Source organism: Ahaetulla prasina, chromosome 4 (genome assembly GCF_028640845.1).
Source record: "Ahaetulla prasina isolate Xishuangbanna chromosome 4, ASM2864084v1, whole genome shotgun sequence".
Lineage (NCBI taxonomy): Eukaryota > Metazoa > Chordata > Lepidosauria > Squamata > Colubridae > Ahaetulla > Ahaetulla prasina.
This window is the reverse complement of record NC_080542.1, coordinates 33,465,415-33,491,191: the sequence shown is the minus strand read 5'-3', so window position 1 is coordinate 33,491,191 and position 25,777 is coordinate 33,465,415. Positions and strand designations below refer to the sequence as shown.

The following is a 25,777-nucleotide window of genomic DNA, read 5'->3' as shown; positions in this document are numbered from 1 at the left end:
AATTGTTAAATTAGTAATACAGTTGTTAAGTGAATCTGGTTTCCCCATTGACTTTCCTTGTCAGAAGGTTGCAAAAAGGGATCACCTGACCGTAGGATACTGCAATCATTGAAAATGTGAGTCAGTTGTCAAGTATCTGAATGTAAATCATGTAATCATGGGGATGCTGCCATGGTCATAAGTGTGAAAAATTGTCATAAATCACCTTTTTTCAGTGCCGTGGTAACTTTGAACGGTCACTAAATGAATTGTTGTAAGTCGAGGACTACCTGTAGTCCACTTGAATGCCCCTTCTGCCTGCTGCATGCAGAATGAAAAACCAGGTTTCAACTACAAGTAGGCTATTCCAAATACTATCCCTTGTGGATTCTGATGTGATTGAACTTGCATATTTAACATTACAATATGTAGGCGTTGTTTTGGCCCTGCAATATGTAGGCATTCCTTCATTACTTCCAAGGTTTTCTCATTACGTATCAGTCTGGAATATAGCACCAAACCTCTGTGTTTCCCTATACAGCCATATACCATAAAAATGCCGAAAGTTTGGCAAATTTCCACAAAGAAATGATCATCCTTAAAAATTAGCTAACTTCCACGCAGGTGTGTTTTGTTGTTATTGTTGTTGTTTTGACATGTTCATGTGTGCTAAGATGTGACTTAGTCCAATGTACACAAAGAGGAACAAGCAAAATCAACTTTGAGCTCGTGTGTTTTTCTTCCCATCCTCCTATTGGGCCTAGAAACTTTCATTTCTACATTTACAATGAACCAAAACTGTAATAACATTAATTATGGTTTGTTTAAATTAGCAATCTTCCAATTTCTATTTGAATGTTATCACTAGTTTAAAAATATGGCAACTTATATCAAAAGTTGATGCAGATAATAAATTAGGCTTCCACAAGTGAGGTTCTCTCCCAGTGTATAGGCTTTAACTCCCAGAACTCCAGACTATTATGGCTACTGACAACCATGGAATGAGAATCTGGTACCAATGGAAAGTGATAGAAATCTATACTTTTGGAAAGGATTCACAATGAAGATTCATTGAGTCTCAAAGTTGCCTATCTTATGTCATAAAATATAATATGTATGCAGTCAGAAGTTGTGTGTGTTTTTTAATTGTTTTTTTTTATTTGAATTTATATCCCGCCCTTCTCCGAAGACTCAGGGCGCCTTACATTGTGTAAGGCAATAGTCTCATTCTATTTGGATATTGGCTGTGGGAAGTGATGGGATTCAAGTCATTTAACAACCGGTTCTCTGCCCTAATGATTTCTTCCAACAACCAGTTTGCCAAACTGCTCACAAAGTTAACAAGCGGTTCTCCCAAAGTGGTGCAAACTGGCTGAATCGCAACACTGATTGTGAGCAGTAGTGGCTTCCACTTACCTTTGTTCATGCACTCACCCGCGGCGTTTCTGCACATGCGCAGAGCATCCATGATGACACCCAAACCGGGACGAACCGATAGAAACCCACCACTGGTTGTGGGTGCTCCGTCACTAGAGGTTTTCACAAACATACTGGAAAACCATTTGACCTGGATGGTATGAAACTACTGTCTTGAGCTTGGTTGGATGAGAAGGTCTCTGAGATTCCTTCCCAGCCTTATGACTCCATGTTCTATGAAATCATTTTAAGGCCGTGTTCCTTAAATGTTTTGTGAGCAGGATCCCTTCCCACTTTTAAAAATGATGGAAAATCCCAAAAGAGCTTTTGTTTGCACTGCTTATATTTATCAATATATACTGGATTAAAAATTAAATTAATGCATTCATAGAATATTTATTGAATGTTGTAAAAATAGCAGTATTAAATCCATTAGATATTAAATATTTTCATGAAAAAATATTTTTAACAAATAAAATTATAATGAGAAGAGTGACATTGTTTTAAACTTTTGAAAATATTTTCAATATTGGGCAAATAATTTTGATTTTGCAGACCCCTGAAACGGTCCTGGAGGAACTCCAAGGTCCTTGGATCACATTTTAAGAAATATGGCTTTAGCACAGAGATGCATGTCTTTTATCTTATTCTAGGCAGAGGGCTGGAGCCCAGAAAGCAGAAGATAAATTGTATGAAAATCCAACATGATATATATTTAATGTTGAATTAAAATTACATGTAATTCATGTAACAGCAATATTTGAAATGCAGCTGGATATTTAACCATTTTTCCTTTTGTATCATGATAAAAATTATAATTTGCATCAACGTCTTCATCAGCTTCAGGTTGTATATTTCTGTCATAAATTACACATTATAAATTACAAGACTTCATTCATATAGAAGAAGCCAAAAATGATGTGTATACACAGATGCACACACACACACACACACACACATTGAGTCCATGTTTGGAATTTGAAACAATGCTTGCTAGTGGTACTCTTGAGAGTATTTTGGGATTTGTCTGTCTTTAGAGAGAACAAATTATGCCATTGTATTGTTTCTTTAAGTAGCGCTTCCTTCCTACTCTGCAAAGCAAGTAAGTTTCATGTAATGTTGCTGCCAGTCTTGTTCTTAGAAGAAACAGATTATTTTTTAAAATGGGGCTGCTTGCCAATCGAAAAGGTAATCTCATTATCTTGTTTTGCCATATATGGAATTCTTAGACTACCAACCCCTACCAAGGAGGGGTTGTGATGTACAGCTTGCAATTTGAAACAGTTTTTCTGAATTTTATATGAATTTAAACAACTGTGTCTCAGAGAGGAAAAACGTCATTCATATGTCCTGGTTTATAATTTATATTTAAATCAAGTCCACTTTTCAGCTTTTTGGTTTTTGATTTCTTCTATATACAAGTAAACCTCCATTTACTCCAGCTGTTTAATGACTGTTTTAAGTTGCAAGAGCAACAGTCTTCAACTTGAAGTTGAAGAATAGAAGAAGTCCAGGAGTTATCCACATGGTGCTCAGTAAACAAATTGCATCTAAACGCCAGCAAGACAAAAGAAATGGTGCTAGACATTGAGAAGTAGAGAGAGGAACCTGCCCCACTCTACATCAAGGGGGGCTGTGTGGAGAGGGTCTCCTCTTTCAAATTTCTGGGGAGTCCACCTTAGCCAAGATCTCACCTGGAAAAAAACACATTCCATGTGGTCAGGAAGGCTCAACAAAGACTCCATTTCCTTAGGGTCTTGCGGAAAAATCAGGTGGAACAACGACTGATGACTTCTTTTTACCAGTCTACGATAGAAAGCGTCCTCACATATTGTGTTACGGCATGGTATGCTGGCTTGACAGCCGCGGACAGAAAGGCATTACAGAGGGTGATGAGCACAGCACGAAAAATCATGGGCTGCCCCCTGACCCCACTGGACGAAATCGCCAGGACCCACTGCCTTAGCAGAGTAAGGACAATCCTCAAGGATGATTCAGACCTTGGTCAGCACTTCTTTACTCATTGGGCAGGAGATATAGAAGCATAGCCAGCCGAATAGATAACTGAAAAATAGCTTTTATCCATGGGCCATCAGACTTCTGAATGCAACATAACACCACAATTAGGTTTAATATAGACTTGCAGAGCCAGCACAAGTGCAACGTGTTTATACCGGTGTAATATAATATAATGTTATAAACATATATGTATATGGGAATGTGTGTTAGTTATTACTTTTATAAGGACCCAAATTGTTGGGGGCAATATGCTGACTCTGTAAACCACTTAGAGGGGCTATAAAGCACTGTGAAGCGGTATATAAGTCTAAGTGCTGTTGCTATTTCGGTTTAGGGATTTCTTTTTCTTTTATTTATTGATTTATTGAGATGTATTCTATATTTTGGGGGAGGGGCTGCGCCAAAGGAGGCTCATTCAATCTCATTGTACACATGTTGTGCATTGACAATAAAGGTTTGACTTGACTGAAAAAAAGAATAACTTTCAACTAATCCTCACACTTATGACTGCTGTAGCATTCTCATGATCAGCTGATCAAAATTTGAGTGCTTGGCAGCTGGCATCTATTTACAGTGGTTGCAATGTGCAGGGATCCTGTGATTGCCATTTCAACCTTCCCAGTCACCACCTTAGAAACAAAATCAGAGCGGGAAGCTGGAATCATTAAGCATGATTCACTTAACAACTGCAGGGATTTTTTTAACCACCATGGCAATAAAGGTTTGCAAAAATGGGCACAATTCACTTAATAACCCATTGGTTTATCTATGGTAGCACTGGTCACAATTGTGGCTGTAAGTCAAGTATTAGGTTAAAAATCCTCTAGGGAGAAGTGTAAGAAAAGGAAAGTCCCCTTTGTTTAACATAAAATGAAACGGAAGATGCTTCAGGATCTGTGCCAAACTATTTTTTTTTCATTCCAAATTGCTCTCTCTTCTTTGTTATATTGGCTGGAGGTCAGGGGGAATGCAAAAATAATAATAATGTTTGCTTGTGAATTTTGCGTTGATCTAGCTTTGGGTGCTTTCTGTTTGAGCATCCTGATGTCTATGCTATGCATCAATATGAGAACAGATAGCACAGCCAGCATAGCCATTTCAGTCTGCACAACAGCAATGGAGGAGCAGAATGGGACAACTCAGGTGGCCAACTTGGCATGGTCACCTCACTGCCGCCAGCTTGCCACTGCAATGTTGCCGCTGTTAACTCAAAGCCACCAAGTCATTGCAGGACAACTCAACATGGTCAGTTTGCTGAAGGGACAACTCACCAAGGGGAGCCAGAGAGAGACCCGGTCAGCGGGTGAGAGAGCGGATGGGCAGAGTGCAAATTAGTGGCAGCTGCCTGGTCTTTACACTGGAGTGAGAACCAGGCAGGTGCATGATTGAGTGGGTGGGCAAAGCACAGAGCAGAGGCAGCCAGAAGCTTCCCATTTTCACATCCTTACTGCCACTGCTGCCGCCATCGCACTGAACTCTGGCTCATTTGGAGTTTGGGTCATTTGGCAGCAGTGGTGGTGTTCAGCCATTCAGTGGAAGTGCCAGGGGCAGGGCAAGTGGCAGGGAGGCAGCAGAGAATGGGTGCATCCCATTTTCATATCCTCTACCCACTGCACTGAGCTTCTGTCCCACCCACTGCTGCTGTCGCACAGCCCAAACCCCACAGCCATCACTGAATGGACCACAGCAACAATGGCGGTAGGAGTATGAAAATGAGACATACATGGTCTCCACCACCCACTGCCACCACTGCTGAACAACTTGAATATTGCCAACACTGCCAAATGGCCCAAACTTTGAATGGCCTGGAGCTCAGCACAGTGGCAGCAATGGTGGCAGCAGTGTGTGTGAAAATGGGAAATCTCCAGCTGCCGCTCTCTGCATTCTACCCACCCACCCACTCACTCACCCACCCACCTGGCTTTCATTCTGGTGTGAAGCCCCCAGCTGCTGCTGCTCTTTACTCTGCCCACATGCTTACCTGCCCACCTGGCTGCCCGTAGCAAGTTGGTGAGTGGGCTGTGTTGACTTGTCCTGAGATGAATTGGCGGTGGTGAGTTGGCAGAGGTGAGTTGGCCATGCCAAGATGGCCATTCTAAATTGTCCTAGACCCTCGAGCAGCGGTCACCAACTGGTGGTCTGCGAGAAAATTTTGATAGTCTACAGAAAAATTATTTGCATTTTTTATGTACAAAACTCATTGTATATATGTTGTGCATTGACAATAAAGATTTGAATTATATTGCACTAAATCCTCAAACTATGGCCCTGGGCCAGATACATGCAATAAACGTTTGTGTTGCTGTGGAGAGTCTCCCCCTTCGGGGTCCTTTTGTGCGAGTCAGAGGGGAGCAGAAATTTCAGCTTGGGGTCTGTTTCAGCCTCCTGGTGTGGGGCTTTGGTCAAAGGCTGGAGGGAAGTGCCACTGATGGTGAAGAACCGGAGGGCCTTGTTCCAGTGGGACTGTATCATGGCCTGGAACTGGCTGACAATCTCAGCCCACTTAGCTTCCAGGCGCTTGTACCTGGCCTTGAACTCTCACAGGTCTTCCCTCTGCTTGGAAAGCCTATGCTCCTAGTCCTCAGTGAGGTGCTTCTGCTGAACCTCCTTCTCAGTCAGATCCAATTTGAACTGAACTGTTTTGCCAACTCTTTCTCATGGTGGCTGTTTAGCTCCAATAACTGCTTGGGGCACTAAGGAGCCTAGGCGGGCAGGTGAGGTGGGGCTGGGAGGAGAGGGGTGAGTAGAGGCTGATGAGGCGCCCCTCAACGTGAGTGACATCAAGTTGACCATGCCCACCCAGTCATATGACCACCTAGCCCATACCCATACAGTCGGTCATTAGGCAAATCATATTAGTGGTCCGTGGAATTTAAAATTATGAATTTAGTGATCCCTGAGGTCTGAAAGGTTGGTGACCCATGCCCTAGAGTGTTTGATCTCTCTCTCTCTTTCCCTCTCTCCCCCTACCCTACCTTTTAGATATTTGAGAGCAATCATTGTGCATTCCTGGGGTCTCTTAGTGCATACCCAGGAATGATGCCCTTTTAACTTGCACCAGAAATATCTCACTGGTAATTCCTGCTGTGTTCTTTTATTAATATAATTGTTATTAAGAATTTTAATTACGATAGTAAAACCTAAATTTAGAAAAACAGAAGAAAATGGAAAAAAAGAATAAAAAGTATGAGGAAAAAAGAAAAAATATAAGTACATAAAGAAGAGATCTCTAACCTTCATCAAAGAAGTATAAGTGCATTTTATAAGTCTTCACCAGTTCGCTACCGGTTTGGAACTGTGAACATGCGCTTGCGTTTGGCGCTTCCGTGCTTGCGCTGAACCTTTTGCACATGCGCAGAGCATCTGTGATGAAGTCCAGGCTAGCGGCCAGAGCCTCTTGCCATCGCCACTACCAGTTTGCCCAAACCTGGGCGAACTGGTAGAAACCCACCTCTGGTCTTCACCCCCTTATAACGGTATTTCTCAACCTTGACAACTTTAAGATGTGTGGCATTCCCCAGCCAACTAGGAGTTATAATCCACACATCCTAAAGTTGACAAGGCTGAGAAACACTGCCCTATAAGATCAAACAGCTATTTCTTCAAGCCACATCCTCTTCCTTATCTATTGACAAAGTCATAAAACCCCAGCTTTTTAATCCTGGTGTCAGCAGAAAATTCTGTTCTTTAATTCAGTGAAATATTGTGGTAGGATTTGATTTCTCTTCAATTCTTCTTTATTCTTTATCTTCACACATTTCATCAAGACTAACCAGCCTCTTAGGCAGATCCAGCAAAAACACATTTCCCAGGTCATTTTTAATTTTTTAAAATCCAGCCAGTTTCTTTTATAAAGCATCTTTTTTCAAATCATTCTCTTGGCCTATCATCTCTGATGCTTTCTCTGCCTTGTCAGATAAAACTTATTCTGCCTCTGTCTTCCTTCATTAATGTCTTTTAGACATAGTTTACCCATAGAAGTAAACATGATTATTGATATTAATATTATTATAATTACTAATTTATGACTCCATTCTTCAAAAACATCATTTAATATTTCCAATATTATAACATTTTGTGTCATTTTGTAAGTCTCCAAATTTATCTGGATGCTTAATCCATTTATAACTTTCTTAGACTAAAATCTTGTTTTACTGTTAATTTTTTTAACTTTTTAAACTTATAATTAATTTTTTGTACAGAGTCAAAGATAAACTCACCTGATAAAGATGTTCAAACTTACTTCAGAAGTCTCTGATACCTTTAGGGTGGTTAATAGGCAATTTCCAAATGTGATTAGAAAAAGAGGTTTGCCACATATGTAAGTAAGATAGCTTATCCCATCATCTCCCTATGTTCAAACCTGTGGAAGGCCCACTGCCCTGCAGTCCCCTCACTAGGAGCAGATGTCCAGAGCACATGATTCCTCCTTATCTCCTTATCCAAATAAGTTTCACTGAACCAATCTACACACTGCCATAGGAGTGTCCACCCTTCCGTCCTCAGGAGTCAGCAATTCTCTTCAGTAAGAGAGAATTCAGTAAGTTCAGTAAGCATACTAGGAAAAAATAGAAAGAGTCCAATGAGAGCTTCAGATGAAAATTTCAAGGTTGTCAGTAGAATTAGAGAATATTGTCAGCTCTGATGTGAGGCCAGATCTAATTTGGAATGGGATATATTGAAATGGAAAGTACCAATAGCTAGCTAGCTTTCTTTCTTTCTTTCTTTCTTTCTTTCTTTCTTTCTTTCTTTCTTTCTTTCTTTCTTTCTTTCTTTCTTTCTTTCTTTCTCTCTCTCTCTCTCTCTCTTTCTCTCTCTTTCTTTCTTTCATGTCAGAGAGTATTCAGCAGGTTCTGACTAGTTCTGGAGAATCGGTAGCAGAAATTTTGAGTAGTTCGGAGAACCGGTAAATACCACCTCTGACTGGCCCCATCCCCATCTATTCTCTGCCTCCTGAGTCCCAGCTGATCGGGACAAAATGGAGACTTTACAGTATCCTTTCCTGGCCACGCACAAAAGGCCACACCCACAAAGCCATGCCATGCCATGCCACAACCACCAAGCCACGACCACAGAAGCGTAAAAAAAATTGAATCCCACCACTGGTGCATATATAGTCCTTGACATACAACCATAATGGACCCATAATGGTTGTAAAGTGAGTAATTATATGACCAACCCAATTTTACAGTTTATTTTGTGGCAGCCATTAAGTGAATAACCATGGTCATTAAATTGAACATGATGGTTGTTAAAAAAATCCATTGTTTGCTTTGGGCATTTTTGCCAGAAAACAGAAGTTAATGCTAGGTTTCAGCGAAAACATTATAAATTGTGGTTACATGACCATTGGATACTGCAAATGGCCATAAATGCAGGCTTGTTGCCAAATGCCCAAAATACAATCACATGAACCTCAGAACCAGTCTTAGGTATCTTTTCGTAAATTTACCTATGGTAATAAAGGAGTTCTATATAAAGCACTGAGTACTTTTCACAAGTATTGAATATGAAAAATGAAAATTCAAAATTTCCTAAAGCAATGCGGCAGATTAGTATCCAGGATATTTAAGCAAGAACCCAAGTAGGAAAATCCTGGAGGCCAACAGGTTTCTTCTGTTCCTTCAAACAGGGATAAAGAAGAATATGACTAACATTATCTTCTTCTCCTTTCCTCCCCTAATACCACTTATAGATTAACTTTCTATAATCTATAGGGTGTTAACTTTCCTTCTCTGACAATTGACTCCTCTCCCAAATCATAGACATCATCTTAAACGACAATAGTATACAATGCAACATTATTTTTGGTCTACACATATTACACATTGAGAAAGAATAGTCAAAATAGAAGAAAGCAGTTACTTCACCAAACTTCAGTGTGAGCGTCTTCTCCATCCACATGAAATAATAAGTTCAAAACAGGATCTAAAAATGTAGATTTTGCAACTTGCCATTTTCTGCTACCTTTTAATCGGCAATAAGAACAAAACCGCTGACAAGAATTGGGAGGAAGTAATTATCTGCCTTGTAATATAAAATTTCACAAACTCTTAAAACTTGCATAATCCAATATGAGTATAACATTTCCAATCAATATTTGTACAAAAACTTAAGCATCTTGTATAGACTTAAAGTTATGTAGTGCAGCATCAGAAACAATTGAAACAGGACTTGACCAGTGTCATTTCTCAATATTGGGATATTCTCATCATTGTTTCTGTTTATTGAAAAGATCAAATTAGGATTAGTAAAAATAATCCTACTCAGTAAAGAAGCCTCACCTGAAATAGTCATGTTATTTCAGCATCATCTATCTAACAGTATTTGTTGGGTGAAACAGAGAAGGATGTACACCACGAATGTCAAACTCGCCGTGTCATGTAGCCGTCATGTGACATATCACAATGTTTTTTCCCTTCGCTGAGTTGGGGTGGGTACCGCCTGTGTGTGACACATCCAGCCTGCAGGCTACCAGTCTGATACCCCCTGATGTACACCATTCAGATTTAGTCAGACCTCAATTCTTGCAACAAAGGCCAGCTAGGATAAGCTTGAAACATAGTTCAAAAATTAAAGGGGCCAAGAGGAAAAACTAGATAATCAATGATACAAAATTTGCTCCAACACTGGTCTGTGAACAAAAAGGTTTAGTATTCCCATTTCTTTTTCTTCCTTTTTGATGCCTTCAAATCAGTCATGACTCCTTGAACCTGCTCGGACTAGTCCCTGCAGTTTCCTTAGCAAGATTTTTGGAAGTGGTTTGCCATTTCTTTCTAGATCTGAGAGAGACTGACTGGCTCAAGATCACCTAGCTGGCTTTATAATCCAAAGCAGAACTAGAACTCCCAGTTTCCAATTTCTAGCCTGGTGTCTTAACCATACCACAAGTAAGTTGTCTTTTCTACCTTAGAATCTTACCATACCCAACACTGGGTTAAGTATTAAGAGATTACAAAAAAGGGATGAATAGATCGAGTAAGGATATGTTACTATCAAGGATACTTTTTTAAAATTTATTTTTGTCACAACATTATATACAAGCACATATAATGAAAGAAAACAATAGGACAGGAACGGTAGGCACTTTTGTGCACTTATGCACGCCCCTTATAGTCCTTTTAGGAATGGGGTGACGTCAATGGTAGACAGTTTTTGGTTAAAGCTTTTGGGAGTTTGAGAAAAGACACAGAGTCAGGTAGAAAGTTAAAAAGCTAGCATACTGGCATTGAACCTTCACCTGCCTAGATCTAGGTAGTACCAAATAAGACATGGAAATCTTAGTCACATGGATATTTGATTCTAGATTTGCAGATTCTAAGAATCCTTATTACCACAACTTGAGTTGGAGCCTCTAGCAAGGGAATTATTCTTCTAGGACATCTATGCCAGGGATGTGTGATACACTTGTCAAAGAAAACTACTCCAGTGGGGGTAAGATGAAGGGAGAGATAAAAATATTAAGCTGTAATTAAATCAACTTAATTAATTTCAGACTGGTAGGAATACTGATGCAAAAAGCAAGCCTTGAATTAGTGGGTTCATAATGCATGGTGAGTTTTAAACCATGTCAAATCATTATTCCTTCATTACTCAGAAATCCCTAATAAATCCACAGGCCAACCAAAGGATTTGAAAATGGGTAGGGAGACAGAAGGTACATGAGTTGCATGCATATTTGTTTAGGTATGAATGGAAATTACAGATTCGAGCTATTTTTCTTATGCGTCCAGTTGGTAGTCTTGAGCAAACCTTCTCTCAGTCTATTCCTCAATTGCATTGTTGCAATAATAATCCAGTGTATGGGTGAATTAAAGAAGTAGCAATTATATTTTACCAAATTAACTGACATATTGTAACTTTGTCTTCTTCTAGAGCATAAGGTGATAATTATTGGATTGGACAATGCTGGAAAAACCACCATACTTTACCAGTTGTGAGTGTCTCCTTGTCTTACTCCTTTTTCAGTATCCAGTGTCTAGTTTAAATAAATCTCTTGGCCTGTTCCCTTTGCAACAGAGTTTAATCCAGGAGTAGGCAAGCTCATATCCTGTGATTTGCATACATTTTCAATCTTTTTTTTTTCTTTGCAGTTCCCAAATTTTCCAGTCATGCCATTAAAAAGTTGTAGCAAGCCTCTAAATTCTTACAGTGCAACAAATGTAACAGTGAATCGATTAAATATGAAACCTGAAGCTCCAAAGTTAAGAAACCTCCACTTGTGTCTCTAGTGATATCATTGTGTCACTACTGCATATTCCTTTCCTGAAGTTCTCAGTAATAGGAGAACTTTTGCTTTAATCTGTAGTTGGACTTATAAACTAGAACAGTGCTTTTTAAATGCTGGTTTGGGGGATTCTGAGAATTGAAGTCCACACATTTTAAAGCTGCCAAGTTTCAGCAAGTATTAGAACATACTTTGCATGTTACAACTAAATTGTGGCTTTTTTGTAATATAGTAGTCTAGGATATATTCAAATTCCAAAAGTATTTGATGGGTGATATTGAGTGTCTGTTTTATACACATTTTGCCTTTAGGATACATCCATTAATCATGTATGAAACACATATGACCACATTTCTAAATTTTGGGGGTAAAAATCCAGAAAAAAGATAAAACCGTGGGCCGTGGTGGCTCAGGCTGTAAGAAGCCTGTTATTAAAACACAGCAGCCTGCAATTACTGCAGGTTCAAGCCCCACCAGGCCCAAGGTTGACTCAGCCTTCCATCCTTTATAAGGTAGGTAAAATGAGGACCCAGATTGTTGGGGGGGGGGCGGCGGCAATAAGTTGACTTTGTAAATATATACAAATAGAATGAGACTATTGCCTTACACACTGTAAGCCGCCCTGAGTCTTCGGAGAAGGGCGGGATATAAATGTAAAAAAAACAACAGGACCTATCTTTTGCTGTTTAAAATAATAGTAACATCTCAAATATTTGGCTAGGACTTGATAGATGGCTAAAAATGCCAAATATAGTTTAAACATCTGGCTATAGGAGAAGGAATGGCAGAGCCAGAGAGAAAGAATCAGTTTAGAGTTCTTACATAGGCATGAATGGGATAGATCCAGCTCCCCTTGTTAGTTGAGAAGATACCCGGGCATAAGCTTCTAGCAATAAATCAGTTACATTAAACATTTACATGTGGGCCTGTTTTTTTCACATCTGACATGGCTAGGCTGTGATATATTTCAATATTAATAAATTAATAATTTAAACAACCACATATGCCCCAGGCCATTGGAAAGGACAATAGGCGGACAAAAATGCCAAATCCAGGCTAAAAATCTGACTGGCTGTTAGTATAGAACAAGTTGTTTGGGGTATTCTAAAAGAGCCACATAATGTTTATTTCAACTGTTGTTCAGGGGATGTGAGAGATTTATAGCATCCCTGTTCAGATTCTTACTATCCCCTAAAACAAGAATCAAGATTATTATACTAGTCCCCGTGTGTACTTTGTATAGTAAGTTTTTTCAGTTTTTTCCAAATCCTATGGAACATAAGTAATTTGAAGATTTAACTGTCTCAAACATCTTGGCTTTTTTTTTTTTTTAAGATAAAAGTGTTTGGGGAGGACGGGACACTAACAAAGCACCTTATGGTTTTGGTCTTCCATCAGCCTAATGAATGAGGTTGTGCATACGTCACCTACAATTGGAAGCAATGTGGAAGAAATCATCCAGCACAAGACACATTTCCTCATGTGGGACATTGGTGGTCAGGAAAACCTGCGGTCTACTTGGAATACCTACTATTCCAACACAGAGGTGAGCTGGGTAAACATTAGTAAATAAATTAAGGAAGTAAAATAGATATGGAATAGTGGGAAGAATAATGATCCAGAGTTGTGTTTCTTGAGCTCTCAAATTATAATTATTCCATAATCTATGTTTATCACAAAATTCTGCAAAACCTTTTGCTCTTTGGTCATTTGTTAGTGGGACACCATACACTAAATATTAAGGCTGTAATGGTATCCAGATATGAGCTATGCTTAGTCATAGAAGGGGGCAAACGTCTGTATCAGAAAAGATAAACATGTCATTATATACAGTTCACTTATAGTTGTTTTCTGATTGCTTCTTTGTAGCCTATGACTATCATTAAGTGTTGTATCATTAAGTGTTAAATTTGTACCCTATGACTATCATTGTGTTGTACCTTAATGAAGGTATCTTTTCTTTTATGTACACTGAGAGCATATGCACCAAGACAAATTCCTTGTGTATACAATCATATTTGGCCAATAAAAAAATCTATTCTATTCTGTTCTAACTGCTTAAAGTTTTTGTTCCAGATACAGGTAAGTCCTTGACTTACAACTATTTATTTAAGTAACTGTTTGAAGTTACAACAGCACTGAAAATGAGAGTTATGACCAATCCTTGCACTTACAAATGTTGCAATATCCCAAGGTCACATGATCAAAATTTAGGCATTTGGCAACCAGAATTGACAGTTGCCACATCATGTGATCACAGTTTGCAACCTTCCCAAGTGGCTTCTGATAAGCAAAGTCAATGGGGGGGGGAGCTTAATTTGCTTAACAACTGTAAATTCATTTAACAATTGCAGTGATTTGCTTAACAATTGTGGCAAAAAAGGTTGAAAACCAGACATAATTCACTTAACTGCCTTGCTTAGAAATGGAAATTCTCATCTTGATTATGGTTGCAAGTTGGGGGTTATTTGGATATTGATGCCCATCTTACCTCGACTGTTTCTTCTCCTGTTTACACTTAATAGAATAGAATAGAATAGAATAGAATAGAATAGAATAGAATAGAATAGAATAGAATAGAATAGAATAGAATAGAATAGAATAGAATTTTTTATTGGCCAAGTATGATTGGACACACAAGGAATTTGTCTTGGTGCATATGCTCTCAGTGTACATAAAAGAAAAGATACGTTCATCAAGGTACAACATTTACAACACAATTGGTGATCAATATATCAATATAAATCATAAGGATTGCCAGCAACAAGTTATAGTCATACAGTCATAAGTGGAAAGAGATTGGTGATGGGAACTATGAAACGATTAATAGTAGTGCAGATTCAGTAAATAGTCTGACAGTGTTGAGGGAATTATTTGTTTAGCAGAGTGATGGCCTTCGGGAAAAAACTGTTCTTGTGTCTAGTTGTTCTGGTGTGCAGTGCTCTATAGCGTCGTTTTGAGGGTAGGAGTTGAAGCAGCAGATAAGTTTGGGCAATAATTCTTGGGAATACAAATTTGTATAAGCATAAACCACTTATGCTATGTTTAAACCAGGGGTGTCCAAACTTTTTTGAGTGAGGGCCAAATACAGAAAAATAAGCAAAGGCCCGGGCCACGGGGGGGGGGGGGGGAATGGGCGTGGCTTATTTTGGGGTGTGGCTTGGTGGTCATGTGACTGGTGGGCGTGGTTAACTGCTCATGTGACTGAGTGGATGTGGCTATGGGCATAGAAACTACTCAGAGGGCTAAAAAAAGTAATTTTTGACCAGTCCTCACACTTATGACCATCCTCACATTTATGCCCATTGCAGCATTTTTAACAACCATATCACTCATTTCACAACTGCTTCTCTTCACCACGGTTACAAGATAGGGTGCAAAATGTAAAGATAGTTGTAGGTGTGAGGACCAGTCAAAAGTGTGAGGACAGGTCAAAAATAACTTTTTCAGCCCTCTGAGTAGTCCTAAAATGCTGCAACAGGCATAAATGATGACCGGTCATAAGTGTGAGGACTGGTCAAAAGTGTGAGAACCTGTCAGAAATCACTTTTTTCAGCCGTCTGGGTAGTCCCTATGCACAGTTTAGGCTTAAGTATACTATATGTGTGTGAGTTATATATATGTGCGTGTGTATCTCTATGTTTGTGTACGTGTGTGTTTGTGTTATGTTGATTTTTAATGTAATATTTTTAAATATAATTATTCAGAAAGGCATGCGGCTGGACAACAAACAGTATATAAGCCTAGTAAATTAATGTGTGGCCCGGGCCACACACAAGAGGTGACATATTGACACATGATTACTGTGTGTATTTCTAACAGAGATCAAGAACTCTGTGTAGGACCAAACACAGTCTGATGTAGTCTGATGCCAAACTACATCCTCAATTTGCTGTGTCTGAGTCAAGACGGGCTTTTACGTCCACCCTGTTGCAAGCTGCGGACGTTGTGTTTTACAGGAATATGAAATGGGGGGGGGTACTTTCTGCAGTCACACAACCGCTTACCACGCAAAGACAATTTTGCCTGAGTTTTCCCGCTATCAGCCCTGTGTCAGCCTTACAAAAACCCATGTTCAGAGACCCTGGTGTGACCTCAGAAGGTGGCTTCTGTAGACCAAGAGTAAGAAGACACCTTCAGTGGCACCTCAATTGATCCAGTCACAAAATTGCACTACGGACTACTGTTTTATACTTTTTGATTATACTTTTCTTTGCAAATGTCAGCAAGGTGATTGATAAAGGAAGTAACGTACAATACTTTTTTTCTTGATTTTCTTGACTGCGCGCCCAAGTGGGTCTTTCCAGGCCGCTTTAAGCGACCCTGGTCTGCGTGGAAAGGCGTCCCTGGCCACCTGGGCCACGTGACAGCTCCAGGCGGCAATCCGCGTCCCGTGTCATCTTTTTGCCTACGGGAAAACTTTTTTTCCTTGCTGCCTCTTGCGCGGCGCATTCTTGACTGGCGGGGAAAAGCGGCGCGGGCTGCTCGCTGCCCACCCCCCTTCAGTCCCCATCCCCACCTCCGGCAAATCCTTTTGTTCTTCCACGCCGCGTCTCCCCAACTCCTTCCTTGCCTTGCTTAAGTCGCCTCGCTCGCGGAGGCTCCGACCCGCCTCCCTTCGTTATTCCCTGCCCGAGGAAGGCGAGGACAGAGCTGCTGGGCCGGGCACGGCCAGCAGCCTCTTTCGCGCTTGCCGCCGCCTCCCCCCCGCTTCGTTATTCCCTGCCCGAGGAAGGCGAGGACAGAGCTGCTGGGCCGGGCACGGCCAGCAGCCTCTTTCGCGCTTGCCGCCTCCCCTCCTTCGTTATTCCTGCCCGAGGAAGGCGAGACAGAGCTGCTGGCCGGGCACGCCAGCAGCCTCTTCGCGCTGCCGCCGCCTCCCCTCCCTCGTTATTCCCTGCCGGGGGAGGGCGAGGACAGAGCGGCTGGGCCGGCCACGGCCAGCAGCCTCTTTCGCGCTTGCCGCCGCCTCCCCCCCTCCCTTCGTTATTCCCTGCCCGAGGAAGGCGAGGACAGAGCTGCTGGGCCGGGCACGGCCAGCAGCCTCTTTCGCGCTTGCCGCCGCCTCCCCCCCTCCCTTCGTTATTCCCTGCCCGAGGAAGGCGGGGACAGAGCTGCTGGGCCGGGCACGGCCAGCAGCCTCTTTCGCGCTTGCCGCCGCCTCCCCCCCCTCCCTTCGTTATTCCCTGCCCGAGGAAGGCGAGGACAGAACCCCTCCTCACCTGTTTCTCGATGGCGGCCCGAGGAAGGCGAGGGTAGAACTGCTGGGGGCAGGCACGGCCAGCAGCCTCTTTCCCGCTCGCCGCCTCCTCTGCCCCCTCCCTTCATTATTCCCCGCCCATGGGGAGGAGCATGACCTAAAAGGGCCATTTTAAATTATACTTCCAGAATTTGCTGCGGGCCAAAAAAAACTGACCCGCGGGCCGCAGTTGGCCCACGGGCCGTAGTTTGGACACCCCTGGTTTAAACAAACTAAATTACTGTTTAGCACAAGGACAAAGTATTTTTAAAAAGAAGTTAAACCCCATAAATACATATAATCAATATACTACTCTCGATTGATGCTTCATACAGGTTAAATCTGAACTCATACTATGATGTGATTTATTCTGGATTAAGTTTATGTGGGTATAATGCTTACCCAAAAGTCTAAGACTTGCCAATATTAACCAATATATTGAAATGTCAGAAGGCTTGTGGCTATGTTAGTCCCCCTTATAAGTCGATAACAGAAGCAAGCAGGGTTTTTCAGCCTTGTTAACTTTAAGATGTGTGGACTTCGCCAGCTTGTTGGCTGGAGAATTCTGGGAGTTGAAGTCCATACATCCAAACATTGCCACGGTTGAGAAATGCTGATTCCGAGGCACCGCTTTGGTGAAAGCGAGCATGAAATTATGGTATTCAGAAATACTGTTCAAGTCACTTCCAGCCAATGTTTTTGTGTTTAGTGGACATGCTTTTTAACAATATTTTTTTTAGTTTCCAAAGACCATTTGGATGGCACAAATCCACATGGATGGCACAAATCCACATGGATATTCCACATTTGGAATATAAATGTCCTGATACAAAAGAAGATTTTATATATCTGTTCTCCTGTTTGTTTTCAACTGTGAAAACCAGACAACTAAAATCTAAAATTTGCCACTAAATTTCATGGCAACAATGTGGGAAGGATGTTCCGGATACCTCTTTGATCTTATGTTTGGTTTTCTCTGGTAGCTGTTTTCTGTCACTCTACTTCCTCTTGTATATTGATATTGTGCTATCGCATGCAAAGTTACTGCTTAGGTATGCATTTTGTAGGGGATGGGAATTACCCGTGAATCTTGATTGTATCATAGTTTTGTAGAACAAAGGCAAGCTGAGACTCATTTTTCATATGCCAAAACTGAATTCTTGACATTTTTAGAGGTGAAATGTGATTTTCTTCTCTTTCTTTCTCCTATATGCTTTCCAGACAGTACACTATTTGCCACGTAGATATCTATTCCTACATTTCAAATCTCTTTTTAAAAATTCCCCTGGGGAAGAAGTCTCTTTCAGTTGGATCTCCTTCCCTCTGCATACATGCCCTGAAATTATTTTATTCTTTGGCTTCCATGAATTATGTTCTGATGTTAGGAATGTATTTTGATTATTTAACTCTGTTGTTCCTGGAATGAAGGCATGCTTAGTAGTTCAAAATAATGAACCTGGTTTAGCAAACCCTCATCAAAACCTCTGAACTTCCTGACCAATAAATTTACACTATAATACTAACTTAAACCTTAGATGTGGGCAAATGAGACATGGATTGAGGGAGCTGCTGTTAGATTTCTAGTTCTAAATACTCCTATTTAATTCTACTTGCATTTAGTCTTCTGTCTAGTCTTCTACTTCCTTCCATCAGACAGAGTTTCACAACCATCAAGAATGCTTACTTTTCATTCTTTTGAAGCTTTCCTGTGTGATAGGATCTTTCTCCACGCCTTCTGATATTTCCTTCTTCTCCTAAACAATGCTATTTGGGGCATACAGGGGCTGACACTTGAAAACTAGATTCACAGGAATGGTTTGCTTAATAGTAGCTTATTGAATAAGATAAAATTGTTTAGATCATCAATGTGCTATATCGTAAACATGGTTTATAAATCACAATTTCTGCAATATATTGTGCTTGTAGTGGGTTGTATGAACTCAGCCACTGCTTCAATTCTGTTCACTTAGTCTTGATCAAGTTTATAAATGTGTTTTTCCCCCTTCGATCAGTTTGTCATCCTTGTGATCGATAGCACAGATCGTGAGAGGCTGACAGTGACAAAAGAGGAACTGTATAAGATGTTAGCTCATGAGGTGAGTTTGCCTGTTACCACATGCAGCGATATATGTTGTCTGATTTCAGATATTGCTCCACAGTTGTTTTGTACATTTTATATTCCTGGGCATCATTTGCTGTTACAATGCTGCTTGTACCAATTACAAGCTGGTCCAGCCATGGCACTGGAGCTGGCTGAATTTCATTTTTAAGTGCCTGGATGGAAAAATCTCCTTTTAAATACTAGAGCCGCACCCTCCCACCACTGCAGCAACTGGCCTTCAGTTAGGCCCGATCCTCTGATTATCAGCAGACTTGAGTAGACGATTGTCAGTTGGTGTGCAGGCCCGCCGAACAGCTGATCTTCGGCCGAATGTCATCTGGCTGGGATCAGCTGCTTGCTGGCCTCGTCGTTCTCGCCACACATCCGAACACCTGATAGTCGCTCGAATCTCACCTGGTTAGGATTAGCGGTTTGTCAGCGTTGTGATCTTCACTCCTGCAGCCTCTGGTAAGGATAGTCTCCCACCACCCACTACCATTGCAAGGGTCCCTCCCCCAGGTATGGCAAACCCCGGGTTCGGGATTGATACTTGTACCAATTACAATTTGGTCCAGCCATGGCACTAGAGCTGTTTGAATTTCATTTTTAAGTGCTTGGATGGAAAAATCTCCCTCCAGGGAGAAAGTCAGCAGAGAGCAGGCTATTTCTTTTTAGAGATTATTTACATGAGAAGCATGAGAATGTGGTATTTGGTGCTTGAACTAATTCCATCTATTGTACTATTCCTGCAATATTTATAGACCTGGTCCAATGCTTTGACCACAAACTGAATCACCCAAAGAACCTCAGTGCTGTGAGAATACTAGCTGGATCTGCTTTACAACCTGTCTGCTAACCAACTCATGTTTAAAACATGTAAAATTGAGACTACTACACATCAATCATTAGCAACAACTGAATCCTAACAGATCTTTCACCATCACAGGTAGTCCTTGATGTCTATGGAGTTTCTCAGCCATCTAGGTCATGATTGTCCCAAAGGTGCTTTTTCAAGTGGCAACTGGACTTTCTGATTTTTCTTTGAAGATTTTCATTTCTCATCCAAGAATCTTCTTCTGCTCTGAAGTTCTTAAGTTGTTCAGAGCTGAAGAAGCTTCTTGGATGAGAAGTGAATCTTCTTCAAAGAAAAACCAGAAAGTCCAGTTTCCTCTTGAAAAAGCACCTTTGGGACAAGACAGTTCTTATGTTGTTTGGTCTCAAATATTACATCATCATAAATCATAGCTTAAAACTTACAGTGGTGGTATACTAAATAAAAACTAAATTGCAGCTATCCCAAAGATGCTTTTTCAGGAGGCAACTGGACTTTCTATTTCGTGCCTCCTGAAAAAGCACCTTTGGGACAACCATGACCTGGATGACTGAGAATCTCTACAGACTTTTAAATTACAGCTACATTATTCATAATTCACAGCAATCTATTTCAACGATGGTTTGTAGAATAATTATGACTGAATGTAGTCATGCTGGTAAGCCACAATTAATGGTTTATTAAACCATAGTTGCTGGATTCCATATCATGCTTTTCTTTATTTCTTCATTAAATTTATATGGCAGTCCATCTCATTTGTATGTGACACTGGCATATATGGTTAAAACAAAACTAACAATTACAACCTACCATAATTAAATCAATTAAAACTAGTTATAAAGTACCAAAGGACAAGATGGACTGCAGTGCAATTACTTGCAGGATCCACCCTTCTTGGGATCCTCAGGCCCAATGACACATCCAGCTTTTGAGATTGGTCCACAAATTGCTTCCACAAATAAACCATTTTGGATCCACACCTCATGCTAAGCCACAGACACACTTTTGTGACTGTTTTCTGTTCTGATCTTTATGTGATAGTTTTGTGTATTATTTCTCTCATTTTGAATGAATTGTGAGTTGATAGAAACTGGAGGCAAACATGCATTCTACCTACTGCACCATGGTGGTGCAGTGGTTAGAATGCAGTACAGCAGGTTACTCCTGCTGACTGACTGCTGCCATCAGTTCAGCAGTTTGATTCTCACTGGCACAACATTGACTCAGCCTTCCATCCTTCTGAGGTGGGTAAAATAAGGACCCAGGTTGTTGGGGGCAATAGGCTGACTCTGAAAACCACTTAGAGAGGGCTGTAAAAGCACTATGAAGCGGTATATAAGTAAGTGATATTGCTACTCTCTTTTCCTTTCCCCAGGACCTGCGTAATGCAGCTGTGTTGATATTTGCCAACAAGCAAGATATTAAAAATTCCATGTCTACCTCTGAAATTTCTAAGTTCCTCACCCTGAGCTCCATCAGAGACCACCCATGGCATATTCAAGGTTGCTGTGCACTCACAGGAGAGGGGTCAGTAAACCAGAATTACATATCCTGTATGCTAGGAGCAGCTGAAGTCTTCTCTCTCTAGAGCAGGGGTCTCCAACCTGGGCAACTTTCAGCCTGGCGGACTTCAACTCCCAAAATCCAGCAAAGCTGGCTGGGGAATTCTGGGTGTTGAAGTCCGCCAGGCTGAAAGTTGCCCAGGTTGGAGACCCCTGCTCTAGAGAGTGAGTCATAAGCTCAAACTGGGTGGGAGGCACAAGACATTAAGAATGCTGTTCAGTGCCTTGCATTCAAATATGCAACAAATATTAAATATAAATAGCTATCAATTATGTCAATTTCATCAATAATATTAAAATATTAATATTATTATTTATAATTAATAATTTACAGATTAAATGCAAATTGTTGCTATTGATGACACATAAAAGCAAAAATATGATGTCTTCCATAACACTGAAATATTGTATCCCTATGGCTGCAGTTGTTATTCCCCGTAACGTATCACACATTCCTGAAGACAACTAACATTGACAAATGGTGATTTCAGCAGCAACGGTCTCTGCACACCTGCAGGGTAATTACATGCCAGCACAGCACCTGTGATGGTTCAAAACCTTCAGAATCCCATCAGGGCAGCTCTGCAGCTCTTTATTCTTTGCTTCTGCCTTGCCTGTGTGGGCTTTGTTGTGGGACAGCAGTGCAGTGCCATCGGTTTTTGAGGCATCCACAAACCATCTCTTTGACACCTCTGCTATATAATTCGTTGTTGTGTGAAATGAGCAAAGAGCAGGTGGAAGTGCCAATATTAAAAGGCATCAAGTTTCTCTTGATAAAAAATATTTTGTTCCTTCTATGGGGCAGGAGCATAACTTGGGCAGAAAGCAAAACGGTTCTGGCTTAGGCCAATAAATTCAATATTGCACAATGCAGCTTTCTGTCTCCTTGCCAAGCCTGGATTGGAACCGTGGAACACTTTTAAACAGATTAAGGCTATTTTCTATTGTTGAAATATGTCATGAGTGGAAATGTTTAATAACTCATCTAATGTGAATCGACTGATTTTTAATAACAGTTCTTAAAAACATTGAAGGTGGCCAATGCTGTCTTCAATGTATGAATGTGGGGTGGGTGAAAGGAAAGTATTTACTTAAGCTGTATCTGTTTCATATATCCATGTATAATTTCTCTAAAGAAAAAGGGTATTTTCTCATACAAAGTATCATAAAGATTGCCCAATCAGTTAGAATTAATTGAAAAAATCATTTTCACTGTGGACAGCCTTAATTGTGCCCTATTTAAACGGCTGGTTTCTGGTTGTTTCTGCCTAAAATGGTTCTATCCTTTGGACTTAACCCAAGTTTAAAATTAAGGAAAGCAGAAACACATCCTTTTGAAAGCGAAGAACATATCTGGAAGCAACGGTGAAATTCACTTACCTTTGCTACCAGTTCGGGAACAGGAGCATGCGCGCACTATGCGTTTACACCCCTCTTCTGCATATGCGCAGATGGTAAAAAAAGGGATGTAATGGCGTTCCAGCGGGTAGGCGGAGCCTCCTGACACCTGTGCTATCAGTTCGGCAAGCCAGATACAACGGGGGGGGGGGGGAATTTCACCGCTGTCTAAACCCTTAGCCCATATCTTGGGTATAATTGTTCCTTAGCGGTAGATGTGGCTGGTCAGAAAACACCCATTTACAAGCAAGCAAAATAGTAAAATTACTACATTAGCTTTTCAGATGCTGTCTATTAGTTCAGTTTACCTTTGTTTTAAAATATCCTGAGCATTTAGTTCAGGAGTCTCCAAACTTGGAATTATAAGACATACTTCAACTCCCAGAATTCCACAGCCAGCATAGAGTTGCCACGTTTGGAGACCCCAATCTAGTTGAAACCATCTACATTTTTTTCTTAACTGATATCTTTCTTAGAATGCATGTGGAGATTCAAGCAAAACCTAGAACATTTTTTGAAATAAGGAGGCTAGAACCTGGAGCAGTATGTCAGGTGCCCTCCAATACAATTCTTTAAAGAAGTCAATTGATGCTACCTGTCTAGTAAGCATTGGAGGGAGGTCTTGGACTTTCTCCAATAAAGAAAAGAAAACGATTTCTCCCTTGAAAGGATCCAAGTTAATTTCAGTTTTCTTCTAGGAATTGTGAATTTTGGGTTTTCTAGTATTAATCATTTCTTTTTCTCCACTCAGCCTTCCTGCTGGTTTAGAATGGATGATATCTCAAGTTGCTGCCAAGTAATCTCAGCCAAACCTACTTTGGGACTGGGGAAAAATAAACCAACCTTTATATTTATTTCCACTTTACAAAACTCTCAGGATCTGTTGGACCTTGGAAGGCTTTTTTCCCAGAGGCATCAGTATTTTATTAAAATACTTTTTAGCACATGTCATATTATAGGAGGAGTTGCATTCAGCCTGTGGAGAGATTCTTCCTGGACTTCGGATCTAATCATATCACATTGGAAAGTCTGTTTATATCACGCCACTGTGTGGCTTTGATTTTATACCTTCCCAATCAGAATGGGACACTGCGGTGAGAAGTGTTAAGTCCTATGAACCAAAAAAGATTATGGAACACTGCTGAGCATTGCTTTTCCTTTCCACGATGCTAACATGTTTTGCATTATCATTGTGAAAACAACAACAAAGAAGATGGAATGTTATTTTGGGAAATGTTATTTCATGGATTTCACTCTGCCTTGTGAGATGCTTGAATTGCTTCCCAAATGAATAAGTAGCCAAGGAAATTTTGAAACAGATGTCCTCATTTCTTCATCTTTTCCTAGGATTGCTGTCATTTCGTCTGTCCTATAGATAATTCTTGACTTATGACCAGTCATTTAATTTCCTTTGAAGTCACATCATTTTATTTTGGGCACTTCCAGTGCTCTGTTGGTCACATGACTGCAGTGTGTGACCTTTTTTGCTGTTTCTCTGACTTTTGCTGGTTTCTGGCAAAAAGTGCCCATGTGGGTGAGTAGATTTGCTTAACTGCAGGGTTCACTGAACAACTATGTGATTCACTTAACAATTGCAGTGATTTGCTTTACAATCACAAAATTGACTCTGGTCATATGCATTACTTTATGACCACAGTCATTTATAACTGAAATTCCATAGTCCATTGTGGTCATATGTCAAGGACTACCTATATATCCAATAAATAATTTCAATGCTGCGTTGTTGTTTTAAAATTTTCCAAGTCTGTCTTTTTTGTATTTTTCTGACTCTACGTGTGTATGTGCGCGCGTGCCCTCGCGCACACATGCATGTGTTCATGTGCATGTATGTGTGTGCGTGTGGCTGCCTGTGCGAGAGATGCATATCAGGAAAGAGTTCTTTTTGGAGCTGCTGTTTTCGAGGATTCCTTTCAAACAGGTCAAGGCAAGTTTTGGACAAGAAAATCTGTTAGTTCAAGCAAAACAGGTGATATGAAAGTGTGACAGTCCGTAAAGAAGAAAATTCTTTCTCTCAACCTATCTTTTCTTCTTTTAAGAGGAAGAATGTTAGGTTCTGACATTATAACAGCTTAATCTCAAATATAACCTAAATAAAAATGTGCATGTTACTTCTGGGCTTAGAAGTGTTTGCTATCTAACTGTAGGACAGACTGACCTGGACACAAGGGAGAACTGAGGCTACCAATCCTGCCAGAATAACTCCTCCTTGTACAGTTTATTATGTATAAATGTAGTTAATGCCATATTTAGTCTGAACTTTTGTGCAGCAGAATTAGTATAAGATAGTTGCCTCTATAACCGCAGACTACCGAGAGGAGACCTTCCAAAAGTAATTTCATCCAAGATTTTTATTTTTTTTTAAAAAGCATCCTACCAAGAGAAAAGTAACTGTTAAGGTGGTAATACAGTTCTTTTCTCTTTGCATGCTTTTAATATACAGCAATGTTTCTCAAGCATGGGAAACTTTAAGATATATGGATTTCAATTTCCTGAATTCCCCAGCCAGCCATATTTGAGGAATATACAGTAGATGTAAATGAATATTCAGAAATGTGATTCCCTGATATTCCCTGGTTTCTACCCCCCCCCCCTGCATCTCACTATGCAGTCATAGTGTATGTATAGACCAAGGCACATGAAGGATGGTGGCAAAAATGTAATATAGTGTTCTTGAACATAATGCAAACTATCTGTTTTGGAATGGTCATTCCCAGGCTTGGAACTGTGGAAAATCAGTATTAAACATGTCTGGGAAACTTTAATTTCTTCGGCAAAATTAATCACATTTGAAGGTGGTATGCTAATTCATGAAGTTACAGAAATATGTGCTTTATCATTAGAAGGTTTGGTGCTATGTAAACAAATGTAATTTGTCTTTTCTATGTTCAAATATATTCTTATAATGGTGGGATTTTAAAAAATATTTCTAAGTATGGTCTGTTTGAACTTAAAAAAAATTAAAGTATTTCCTCATTAAATGTCA

General features: G+C 40.3%; 1 protein-coding gene across 6 annotated transcripts in view; it reads left to right on the top strand.

Annotated features, from left to right (window-relative positions):
* Positions 1-25,777, top strand: part of ARL5C (ADP ribosylation factor like GTPase 5C) — a 28,999-nt gene extending 3,222 nt beyond the window's left edge. Inside the window, exons 2-7 of one of the 6 annotated variants that reach the window (XR_009154888.1) lie at positions 11,290-11,350; positions 13,040-13,187; positions 18,893-18,976; positions 21,189-21,340; positions 21,801-21,893; positions 23,525-25,777. Coding sequence is in view for 5 of the 6 variants with exons in the window: in XM_058180805.1 (XP_058036788.1) it covers positions 11,290-11,350; positions 13,040-13,187; positions 18,893-18,976; positions 21,189-21,340; positions 23,525-23,573 (494 nt within the window). In the remaining variant the exon portion in view is untranslated. Of the gene's footprint in view, positions 1-10,180; positions 10,305-11,289; positions 11,351-12,976; positions 13,188-18,892; positions 18,977-21,188; positions 21,341-21,800 lie in introns of those variants that run through there. The other 5 variants (XM_058180809.1, XM_058180807.1, XM_058180805.1 and 2 more) reach the window with 5 other exon arrangements.